The 12,146-nt window shown below is 41.3% G+C and overlaps 1 protein-coding gene across 17 annotated transcripts in view; it reads right to left on the bottom strand.

Annotated features, from left to right (window-relative positions):
- Positions 1-12,146, bottom strand: part of MYBPC1 (myosin binding protein C1) — an 86,875-nt gene that overhangs the window by 9,211 nt on the left and 65,518 nt on the right. For 9 of the 17 annotated variants that reach the window (XM_070254019.1, XM_070254020.1, XM_070254025.1 and 6 more), the window contains 5 exons: positions 9,844-9,897; positions 8,803-8,970; positions 5,458-5,546; positions 3,650-3,845; positions 1,585-1,724 (listed from right to left, as the gene is read on the bottom strand). In XM_070254019.1, coding sequence (XP_070110120.1) covers positions 1,585-1,724; positions 3,650-3,845; positions 5,458-5,546; positions 8,803-8,970; positions 9,844-9,897 — 647 coding nt within the window. The remainder of the gene's footprint in view (positions 1-1,584; positions 1,725-3,649; positions 3,846-5,457; positions 5,547-8,802; positions 8,971-9,843; positions 9,898-12,146) is intronic. The other 8 variants (XM_023631811.2, XM_014736769.3, XM_005606546.4 and 5 more) reach the window with 1 other exon arrangement.

Genomic DNA, 12,146 nt, shown 5'->3' with positions numbered 1-12,146 from the left:
ATCTTCTGTTCTATAGGTCTGCCCCTGCTGAAATGCGACAGAAACACAAGGGTACAGGGATTGGGGATCACCCTCAGGCAGACCTCGGTCACACGAAACAGCAGGAAAGTCCCGGCTCACCTGGTCTTGACTGGATATCTAAGAGGACAAATGTTGGGCAAGTATGCTAGGGGTAGAAGAATGGGGGAGCCACCTGAAGAGCTCTCTATAGGAACCACGGCACCCCTCGATTCACTGCCAGGATCTGGGCCAAGCTCCAAAGAAGATCCCTCATGTCTAAGGAAATCCAAGATGTTCAGATACTTTTCTGGCAAAGTCATCCCTTGATCTAGCTTTCAAGCTGTCCAGGTTTAGCTGAAAGATGTTGCTTTAAATGTCAAATCTTATTTTGTCATATAACATCCACCCAGGAAAAAAAAAAAAGACATGCTAGAAATAGTTCATGGAAAGGAGAGGTTTGAAATCCATTCCTATTACTTAGACTGTCTTTTCCAACCCTCTCTCCTTCTTCTATTAACCTGACATAACTTCATAAGCTAAGTTCTTACAGAGATCTATTAGTGTAAATGCCTAAAGACTTCCTGTCAGCACCATTTGGTATGATGTTTTACTTTTCCGATGAGAATGAAAAATGACTCCATGCCATTGTGTGTCCAAAGATTGCTTCATTCATTCACTCACTTACAGGTTGGGCAGCAGTAGGGTATCATGGATGGATTCTGACTCAGAAAGACCCAGACTTTTAGATTTAAAATCTGGTTATATCCAGCAAGTCATTTATCTTCTCTGAGCCTCAGTTTCTTCATCTATACAAAACAGGTAATAATAATTCATACTCCAATTGGGTTCTTCTTGAACACCCTGAGCCCTTTCTCTCCAGGACCCTTGCACATGCTGTTCCCTTTAGAATCTTTCTTTTCCAACTGGTACTGTTCATCCATGCTATCCAACATTTATTTTACAAGGAGAAAGATTTGCATGGATGTAAATCTGAGTCAGAATTCAGAGTGGGTAAATATTTGTTGAACAAATGAATTTATTGAATTCCATTGAGCATTGCACCAGCTGCTTTATATCGTTTTAGCTTCATACTAATCAAGCAAAGTAAGCGTTTATGTCTATTTTAAAGATGAGGAAGGGGCCGGCCCTGTGGCTGAGTGGTTAAGTTCTTGTGCTCCACTTTGGCGGCCCAGGGTTTCGCTGGTTCGGATCCTGAGTGTGGACGTGGCACTGCTCGTCAGGCCACCTTGAGGCAGCGTCCCACATGCCACAACTAGAAGGACCCACAACTAAGATATATAACTATGCATTGGGAGGATTAGGGAAGAAAAAGCAGAAAAAAAAATGAGTAAAATGGAGATCAAAGAGGTTAAGTGACTGCCCATGTACGTGTGGTCATAAGTAGCAATGGTGGGATTCAAGTTCAACTCTCTGTGGTTCTAAAGGCCTTACCTTTTTCTCTATGCCCCATCACTTCTCCACAGCCGTCATGGAGGCCTCACCAGAGAGGACCTCATGCCTCCCCCTTTACCTCAGATGAAATGTGATTTTGCTGCTGCTGAACCAGAGAAAGCCAGACCTTACCATGCTCTTCTTGTCAGCCTTCTGGATCGTGTACCCTGTAATGGCAGCATTTCCATCATCCTTTGGTGGTGTCCATGATAGAGCAACATTCTCTCCCCAGACATCTTCAATCTTCACAACTTGGGGTGGACCTGGACGGTCTGCAGGATGAATTCACAGCATCTGTGTGAGGTCACCTTCCCTCCCAACCTATACCCTGGCACAGGAGGATACTTGAAAAGGCCCTTCCCTCCCTGCACGTCTACCCACATTTCTTTCACCATTCTTAAGCTTCAGTGAAGTGGAATGCACTCCAGCTAAGCTTATCTGGAAACTCCTGACTTTCACCTTCAGGGAAGGAAAAGGATTTTGAAAAGAAAAGTTAAACAAAACTTCAAACCTCATTAACCATCCCTCTAGGGACAGTCTTTGGCAATGAATTGCAAGGCTACCCTGCCTGAAGGGAAATGTAAGCTGATGCTGGACTTGAAACTTAGAGCCTGCCTGGGCTGAGCAGCTCCCGCTTTCGGTGAGAGGCACTGAGGCCCCAGCTGGTGAGTGGGTTCCTCTGTTGCACCCGAAAGTCACCTTCAATGGGAGTGAGGAAAACTTCTTTTTATCACTCTGCCAAGACTCCTTCCAAGATTTAGTTGTATGCATCGTGTTCGCACTTTATGTAAGTAAAATGCATTAATGAGGAAATAAAGTCTTCCCTCACTTTACCTTCTGCACCACATGAATTTCTGTGACCTCTGACCCTCTAGTAAATTGCAGGAATGGTCAGGAAGGCCAAAGAGTCAAGAAAACTAAGTCTTGATTGGGAGGCCCTCCCAAAAAGTCATGCACACAGGTGCAAGGAAGGACAATAATCATATATTTGCATAGTATGTCTTAATTTTTTTCAGAGAAATTTCCCATCTATTATCCTATTATCCTTCTCAATGCAAGCATCACTCTTTCTGCCCTGAAATATTTTCCAGGTATTAAAATGCACTTATAATTATTTCTATAGGAAATGTCAGACTGAAAAGAGCAAACTCCCATGGGTTCTCTGGCAATGTTCTTCTCTCAAACAAGATTTAACAAGCAGTCTTTGTGGGCACAATGGGGGAAACCACCGTGATAATCTTTCCTTTCTTTCCACAGTTACCAACAATGAGTGTCTACAGCCACAGTTTTCTACTTCCTGTGTTCACCACAGCGTGTCTTTTCCCAGTCCAACTTCCCAGTTGCACCCCAAGTCCACTTTGTCTTCAAAGTTCACACTGACTTTTCAAACGCTTGCTCTCTAACAGTAAATGGCATTGCTAGATGTTTACAGTCATGGCAGATACATAACTTTGGGACTAATAAAATAACAAGAATAATAATTGTCACTATTTATTGAGCACTTTGGGTGTGCAAGTGATGTGCCAGGCACTTATAACTACCTGGTAAAGTAATTACATGGCAAGGTAGGGAAAAAAAATGTCCTTCTCTGTGTTACAGAAGGCAGTGCTATTCCAGACCCTACCGTGGGGTGTTTCCATTAGAATGGAGCCAGACCAAGGGCACAGAGTAGCCTCCACACCCCCCTCAATTTAACAAAATCCAAAAAGATTTCGTCAATGCGAAAAGATTGCTTAAAGGACACAAACTTTCACCCAAGAGAAGGCTTGCCACAAAAAGTGGCTCCTTTGGTTAGAGAACCCCTAGTTTCAGCAAATTTGCTGAAATATAGTAATAAAAATGATGGGAGACAAGGCTTCTCCTAGCTCTGCTCTTAAATCTATTTCTTGACATTGCAAAAATTATAGAACGATTCAAGCAAATGAGGTCCATGTATAAGAGGTCCTCCTTCTATTCCCCTAACTCTGGACAGAAGTAAGAACTAACCTCATTTGGACAGGCCTGAGGATCAACCAGTTCAGTGCTTCACTGTTTGGCTTTGTGTAGGTACCTCTTCCTTATCTATTTAAAAAATTCTTAAAAAAGGATTTTGCCTAGAGCTAGCCTAACAAAAAATATTACTCTTGCCTAAGTGACAAGGATAATTAGTCCACATGCTGCTTTGAAAGAACATTCTAGTTCCTTCTTTCAAACCTACCAATGATCTGGATATCAATTGTTGCTCTTTCCACAAATTTTTCTACTTTGACTTGCAGATCGTATTTCCCAGAGTGACTCCTCTCTGCTTTTCTGATAAATATGATGGTATCAGTCTCAGAGTTGCGAATATTTACTTGATTCTTATCAATTTCTGCACCATCCTTCTTCCAAGTTAATTCTGGTTTTGGTTTTCCCTAAAAAGAAAGACAGAAAAAGCAGAGGGGGAGGGAAATCAGATTGTCTCAAGATTTTTTTCAGCATTACAAAAAATGACAGTGGCTTACCCCATTCTAGGCAAGGTTGGAAATAGTCTGTGGTGGGTGACCGCATTTCTCATTTTGAATGAGGAAATGTTTATGAGAACTCTAGAGGTTAGACAAATATGTAAACACGACACACTAGTATCATTACTCCTTCCCGGCAGCTGAGCAGCCCCAGGGATGCCACACCTATGAGGTCCCTGTTCTCATGCTCTTTCCTCTCCAGACCCACTGACAGAAGCTGAATACACAGAACCCCCTGATCTGGGCACAGGGATTAGCCCTGTAGACATGATGCAGAAACTACAGGGCTGATTCAGCAGCCTCAGGCCAGGGCTGAGTCTGGGTCCTGAGTGCCTGCTTTGTCCCAACTCCTGGTTTTATTTGAGGCTGTGAGAGGAGAGAAGTGGGAGGAACTTTGCCAAGCCATCTCCTTCCTCCCCTGCTGTGATCACATTGGCATCCTCCTAGGCTTTCATTCTGATTTCCTGCACTGTGTATGCAGAAGATAACTGCTTCTTCTAAGGCTTGGGCCCAGAGTGCATTGAGGATGGCCTGAATTGGTTGTCCCCTTATCTTGGATTTCATGGGAGCCTGGGTTTGAATGAGCTCTGTGTGTGTGTGTGTGTGTGTGTGTGTGTGTGTGTGTGTATGTGTGTGTGAATGCGTGTTTTCAAATGTGTGCAGGGACCTAAATTCTAATCCTAAGGCCATGTTGTCTGATACAATAGCCACATGCTACAAGTGACTATTTGAACTAAAATGAATTAAAATTAAGGAAAATTAAAAGTTCATTTCCCCAGTCACACTAGTTCTTAGTTGCACATTTCACTTGCCCAACAGCCACAGTTGGCTGGTGGCTACCACACTGGACAGCACATACATAGACCGTTTCCATCACTGCAGAAAGTTCAATTAAACAGTGCTGTCTAGAGGCATAAAAGAAGTCAGATGAGCAGGGGAGTGGTGGTGGTGCAGTGTGTGTGTGTGTGTGTGTGTGTGTGTTTGAAAGCAAAACTGATTAACATAGATGAAACCCGTTTAATCTCGTGCATAACAGATTCTTTTGCTGGAGCAATGATTTAACCATGTTCACATAGTTCAGTCAGTGGCATCAAGATTTCAAATTTTGGTTACCCCTATTATTGGAATTTAGTTTGGTTTGGGTAATTGTGGGAAGCACATCTTGTTTTCCGGAATGTTACACTGAGAACGTCAATTAAAATGAAGATCAGTTTTACAGATTTAGAAGACCAGAAAGAACCTTAAAGCATTTCTTGTTTTGACCTCTCATTGTTTCCTCCCTGTCCCATCATAATCCCTGAGCTTCAAACAAGGCTAGATATCATTTGCTTCATGAAGAAGAAAAATGTATGACAGTTTTATAGATTTCCTTACTTCTACAGCAGGTGACTGTTCGATCATTCCCCAAATCTCTTCCATTATTTACTCTCCCTCTGAGGAAATCCTGAATAATGATACCTCCCTCTACTTCTTAAACACCCCAGCACTGGAAAGAGAGAATGAGCGCCCCCTGAAGGGTTACCTGGAAAGGTATAACCAGATTGACAGCTTCTCCAACTCTGCGGATATAAGTTTGCTTCAGGTGCCTTGGGATGCGAATCTTTGGAGGCTCTGAGTAAGAGGAGAATAGCATAATTTTGTGATCAGTGTGGCACGCTGGAAACAGCCTTACATAAGCACACTGGCATGACGTTCACTGGGGTACCCTTGTGCTCACGTCTCTGCAGTAAAATCTTAGATGTGCCTCTAACAGATTATATACAGTAACTTGGGTTCCGAATGCTTTCTTCAAGTAGAGATGTTTTAACAGTTCACCTCAAAGTTTATCCTTGGTTTTACTGCAACTTCTTATGTTTATTGTCATTATAAGTCTAAAGAAACTTTATAGGAAAACACACCAATTTTTCTCTTCGGACCTACTACATATTTTTCATAGTTTCTAACAGTGAGTATATTCTCCAATGAACATTCCATAAAAGACCTACAGGCATCGCATCAGCTGTAGGACTGCCCATTCTTTCTTAAACAAAAATGTTTGGGGACCTAGCACTTGCTATTTATGTAATTCTGTTGGAATTTGATAATAACTTTCTCCCTATATGACCATGGTGAAGTATATAACAGGCAGCCCTAGCCCATGTGTATTAATGTTCATTGGTCAAACACCATGAAGATACTAGAACATGTCACTGCAAACCCATCAGGAACAGAGAGTCAAAGGCTCATGGCTCACAGGATGAAGCAGATCTCATCATTTGAGTGCTTGGTATGTGATAGACACTGGACTAAAATGCTTTTCATGAAGGCACTAACTTAAACCTCACAGTCGCTTATGAGATAGGTACTGCTTTTACTTTATAATAAAGAAACTGAAGCATAGGAGGTTAAGCAACTTTCCCAAGGTGATACAGCCAGGATTAGAGCCTGGAGTCAGCCTTGAGTGGCTATGCTCTGCTTAGAAACATGAACTTTGGAGTCAGAGAGATCCAACTCGATTTGAGTCCTAGATCAGACAGTAGATTTGGTCTCAGTCTCCTGTAAAATTGGGATGATAACAGCACCTGATTCAAAGGATTGCTGTAAATATTAATAAGGTCATCCTGTAAATATTAATAAGGTCATCCTTGGAAAGCATTTGGCATAATGGCTGAGAATAGTAAGTGCTCAAGAAACTTTAGGAGGTGATGGTGATGATGACAATGATGATGATGATGATGACTACTGAATGTTGGGGTTGGGAGAGAATTTGGAGATCTTCTAACTCCCTCACTTTACATATGAGGAAAAGGAGACTCAGCAAGTTTCCAACAAACTAAACTATCGTCATAATAAAAGCGAACATATTCTGAGGGCTTATTATGTGGCAAGCACTATATGAAGCAAGCAACATGGATTGATTTATTCAGTTCTCACTCATGTGGTAAGTACTAGTATTATCCTTATTTTACAGGTGAAGAGATTAAGGTTCAGAAAGATCAAGTCTCTTGCTTGAGGCCACATAGCTAATAAATGACGAAAACAGAGTTCAACTTATGCAGACTGTCTCTAGAACCTACTAAGAAAATGTGCGTGCTTTATGCTTCCTTACATCTATCCATCCCCTAACTCACTCCCAAAATGTTTCAGGCAGCCACACCCTGAGTCTGTGGCAGAACGTGGTCCAGGGACGGATATCCAGGCCCCCAGTCCAGTGTTCTTTCCCCTGCAGAAGTGATTCTCAAACCTTTTGGTCTCGGTACACCATGACACTCTTACAAATTATAAGAGGCCCCAAAAGGCATTTGTTTATATGGGCTGCATCTATCAGTATTTACCACATTAGAAATTAAAACTGAGGATTTTTGAAATATTTACTTATTTATTGAAAAAATAAAAACATAAATAACATACTAATTAAAACAGCCATATTTTACATTAACAAAATATTAGTGATATGAATGTCATTATATATTTCGGCCATCCTTTTAATGTCTGACTTAACAGAGGATAGCTGGACTCTCATATTTGTTACTCCCTTTAATCTGTTGCAATATGTTGTGTTGGTTGAAGTATATAAATAAAATCCGGATTCACACAGACAGGAGGAATATTTTAATAAACTTTTCAGATAATTGTGCATATTCCTCTTGGATTCTACATTGAAACACGATAAATTGTAGTTTCTTGAAGATTAACTGCAATGTGGAATCTGAAACCATTTCAATGAACGTTTTAATCTCTGTTCCATTAATATCCACTGGTCTATCTTGCATTTTGAATGTATGTTTTTAGGTATGATTTTTTACCATGCATTGATCATTTAGAAAACATCACTTCACTGAATTATGCAGACCTTCCAAATGGTGCCACATTCCATTATCCCATAGCAAAAAATTACATTCGTTAAAATACCACCTATTTCATCAGAAAAGTTTCTACATGTTAAGAGTTGTCAAGTCCATAGTGGTGGATACAAGTTTTCCAAAATTCTTATTTTTGTTTGAAAGCTCAAATTTTTTCATTGACAAATTGACAACAAATATCATTAAGTTGTTTTCCTTGAAGTGACGGGATCACTCCATTCATTTCCTAAAAAGTGTCTGCCAAATATCCAGTCATCCTTTCAAGTGAAAATGGAACTTCATGAAAAAGTCACTAGTTCAGCCTCTCAGTCAGGTGGACATGTGCTATTCCTAGAGACAAGCATCGTACTGCAGCCTGCAGCCTAAGGGCTTTATATGTGCTTCGCATGTCATTGCCACACAGAGTAGAGGAAAACCATGTACTCAAGCACCGAGGTTTAATAAAATCAATAATTTTTATCCTCTATCAAAAACACTCCAAGGAAAAACTGGCCGTGTTATTTTCACTGCAAGTGCCTAGTGATGACGAAGACAAGAACAACTAGCACAGTTGGGGGCACTGACCCGGTTCGTGCTAAGGCACCAGTCATTTTACTCACCATCACTTTTGCACCATCAGTGCAGATGTCAAACATAGGAAAGGGCAAATAATGTGTTCATCTTGTCATGAAAATGGTTTAGACCCCGCAGACCCATTCGAGTCATGCTGCTGCTGTGGGGATTGTTTGCATTGCTGCCCCCACTCTCTCTCTCTCTCTCTCCAATGTGCATAGTGGCCCAGCCAGAGCTGGCTCACGGAACCTGTTGAGGTCAGTTAACTGGTCCTTATACCAAGCTGTAAACCCTGAGCCAACCTCCCACACCGCCTGAAAAGAGCCATTTTGTTCACTTCTAACTCCCAAGAAGCATTAATAAAATAGCAAAGAAGTGACGGTGAAATAGGAGGTTTTGAGGAAAAAAAGGGTTAAAAAATAAAAGCAAATAATATGAACTGGAGACAAAACTTTGGAAGGCTTGCCACCTACCTATGATTTGCTTCACGAGAATGGGCTGAGAATAGTACTTGGGCTCGCTGGCACCGGCTTTGTTCACAGCCTTCACACGCACAAAGATCTTCGCATCTGTCGGCAGATCTGTGATGGTGAACTTGGTCTTGTCGATCAGGTCTTTGTTTGCAGCTAGCCAGTTGTCAGCTAAAATCCGTAAAAGAAAAAGAAAAGAAGGAGGAATGGTGTTTAGTGAAAGAAATCATCCTAATCGGTACAGTTGACCTCAAATTAGTATTTTATTCATAATTAAATTATTTGAGAGAATATGTTTTTGATCTGGACTCAGACTATATGGAGGGTGGCATTTTTCATATTTAAATGAAAAATGGCCTAGAATGGCTAATGTAAATAACAGGAAGCAGGATAATCGGATTCTGCTATTTCTGAAAAACCAAAGATTTTGCAGCAGTTTTATTCAATTCAATTTTATAATGATGGATGTAATCATGACATTCAGCCATCTATATACATTAAAGTTCAGAAAGATGGAAAAATGTTATTCTTATGAATGAGAGACACTGACCTTTATAGTCATATAATCTCTGTGTTTTATCTTGACTGGTTTATTATTATAAGACACTAATATGAGCATAGGGAATCTGATCATGCTCCCATTTATGAAGAAAAAAAGCTTATACCCACAGCAAAGAGGAGATACAGCTCAGGAGCCAAGACCTCGTAAGGACTTGGCACAATTCTTTTATGTCAATAAAAAAATTCTGATTTTTTTAAGCTTTTTTTTTTTGGTATCTTTGTCTACAACATGAAGATAATTTAAACCCAGTATCCAGGGCTTACAAATAGTTCAGCTTCTAAAAGTTTGTATGCATTATGCCTACAGGAAAAAAAAAGAAGGCTTGGATCCCACATTGTTAACTCACTGTCCGCCCTCCCTCTCCATCCTGAAGGGCTTTTTTGTGTGTGGGTAGTGGCTGTACTTCATCCTGGCTCATGGAACGTCCCCAGAAACTTTATCATAGAGTAAGAAAGTTTGAGATCTTTCATAGAATACTTTACCTGGAAGATCATATGCAGCCTCCCCATTTTCATCAGACTGTTTTGCTGATGTACCTTTGAGAATCCGTCATTAAAATTAATTAAAGACACCCACTTTCACACCAGAAGAATATCGTATCAGTAGTCAGCATTCTCTGTTAGTAAAGTATGCAAAGTATGCAAAGATATTTGTCTTCAGAGCAGTCAAGGAAGAGACCAAACACGTTAGAGGGGGGGTGGTTCCTCAGGAGGGGCACAGCCTGCTCTGTTCAGACTGTGGCTTCTGTCCTGAGGCACCTGCCACAGAGAAGAGGAGGAGAAAGGAGGCTGGGGCATCTCCAGCGTGGGAACAAGAGATAGACAAGAACAAAGCAAGACCTCGAAGAGAAAGGAGGAGCAGGTTCTGGACTCCACAGGGGAGCAGCGCACAGTGGAACAGTCTATCCTTTCTCCTGTCCCTGCCATCCCAGCCTGGAAGGGTTGTCTTGGGTCCAGGTCCAAGGAGTTCTCCCACTATGGGGCTCGTGCTTCTGAGTCTGAAAGTGAGGGTACTCATGATAAACCCAGCCCTGTCTCACCAGAGCTCAAGTTCTCAACAGAAATGGAAACTGCCCCGCAGCTCAGGAGGCAGCCCCTGGTTGCCATGACAATGAGTTCTGGGTCAAGAAAACTAATTTAGCCTGCCTGGGTTCCTGCACTCCACATGGGTGGGGGGAATGCGGCTGGCTCACAAGGCAGTTGTGGGCACACCCCACTGGTTTGGGATGACGACTTTCTAGGTGCCAGGAGAGAAGCAGGGCAGTGAGGACTGGCCTGGCTTCCCCTTCTTATTCCAACCCTTCCAGGAGTATCAGGGAGAAGGATCAGAATATCCTGGTGGCTGGGAGGGCATGTGGATGATAAAAATTACTTAGGACTTTGAAAAAGAGATACATCTTTAAGCCAATGGTCGGTTTGGGAGCTACTGTGTTGGTATTTTCACAGTCAAGAGATAATTGATGAGAAAGTGAAAATAGGAGACTGGGGAATTTGCATGAAAGAGTGAAGAACGAGCAGAGGAGAAAATTTCAAGAGAAAACAGGAAGAAATAAGATCAGAGGGGAACAAAAATCACCCCTTCACATTTTAACCACTTTAATGGGGGTTGAACAGAAAGAAAGAAAACAGTGACCAGGGGATGGGGAAGGAATATGAAAGTTATTTAATACACGAGGAGGATTTTTAAGAAAGAAAAGAAGGAACTAGAGTGAAAGAAGAAAACAAAGAAGAGTAAAATGCTGCAGGCATTAAAAAAAACCCAAAAAACAAGAGAAAGGCAGAGTCAAAAACAACACACGATCTTATAAAAAAAGAATTCTCTTACAGAATAAAACCTGACAGATCTAAAAGCATTAACACTACAGAAAATTAGTCTGGAGGACAACAGCCATTAAAAGAGAATGAAGAGTAGGACATACACATAAAGAACGCAAGAGAAGACTGAGAAGAAAGATATACACGTTACGTAAGAACTTCCATAGAAAGCTAATTCCAAAACGTTATGTGGCAAAATATATACATAATAATGACTGTGTACATATACATATGTATATATGAATATACATATGTATCTACACAGACCACACACAAAATTATGTAAAATACACTTCGTTGTATTTTATCTAAGGTGGGTAACATCAAAATGACAGCCATCTATCATTTTGCTGTATCTTCTTACTTTTTAAACCTATCAGAAAGAAAAGAGTAAAGAATTGGCTCTGTTTCACACATACACAAAAGGTTCGTGGTCAGCAGCCACATCACATGTAAGATTGCGAAAATCTGGGTGATACAAAAAACAGAGTGGAGCGCTCATGATTTTTTGAAACGGGGAGGAGGGGAATGGAATGGGAATAAACCATATTCTGAAGCACTAAAGAATTTACGTGTTGCATTAGTAACACTGTCCCCCTCCCATGCTGGGATAAGTCTCAGAACTTTCTTATATTTTTCCCATTGGTTTGGTTAGCGGCTTACTAAGCCCTGGAAAATTCAAGCATAGTGCTCTGGGGGCAGAGCGCACGTAAATGGACCTGACTGTTACGAGGATGCTTCATTCCCCCCTCCTCTTCTTCCCTCCTGACCAAGGATGGTCATTTCCAGGGGAGCCTCAATCCAGGGGCCTGGCATTGGATTTCTTGTTCAGCAGTTTTCTCTTCATAAGAAGTTTCTTCTCCACACAGGTTTTCCTCCTGGGAAGGTGCATTTGTGTCCACATTTCTGATTTCCCAAATGTGCTCTGTAGTCTCTCTTTCCTTCATGTAAGATCCATGTCAAAGTTTGGG

The sequence above is a fragment of the Equus caballus genome, chromosome 28 (assembly GCF_041296265.1).
Source record: "Equus caballus isolate H_3958 breed thoroughbred chromosome 28, TB-T2T, whole genome shotgun sequence".
In the NCBI taxonomy this organism is placed as follows: Eukaryota; Metazoa; Chordata; class Mammalia; order Perissodactyla; family Equidae; genus Equus; species Equus caballus.
The sequence above is the reverse complement of the archived record's forward strand: the minus strand, read 5'-3'. Positions and strand labels throughout refer to the sequence as shown.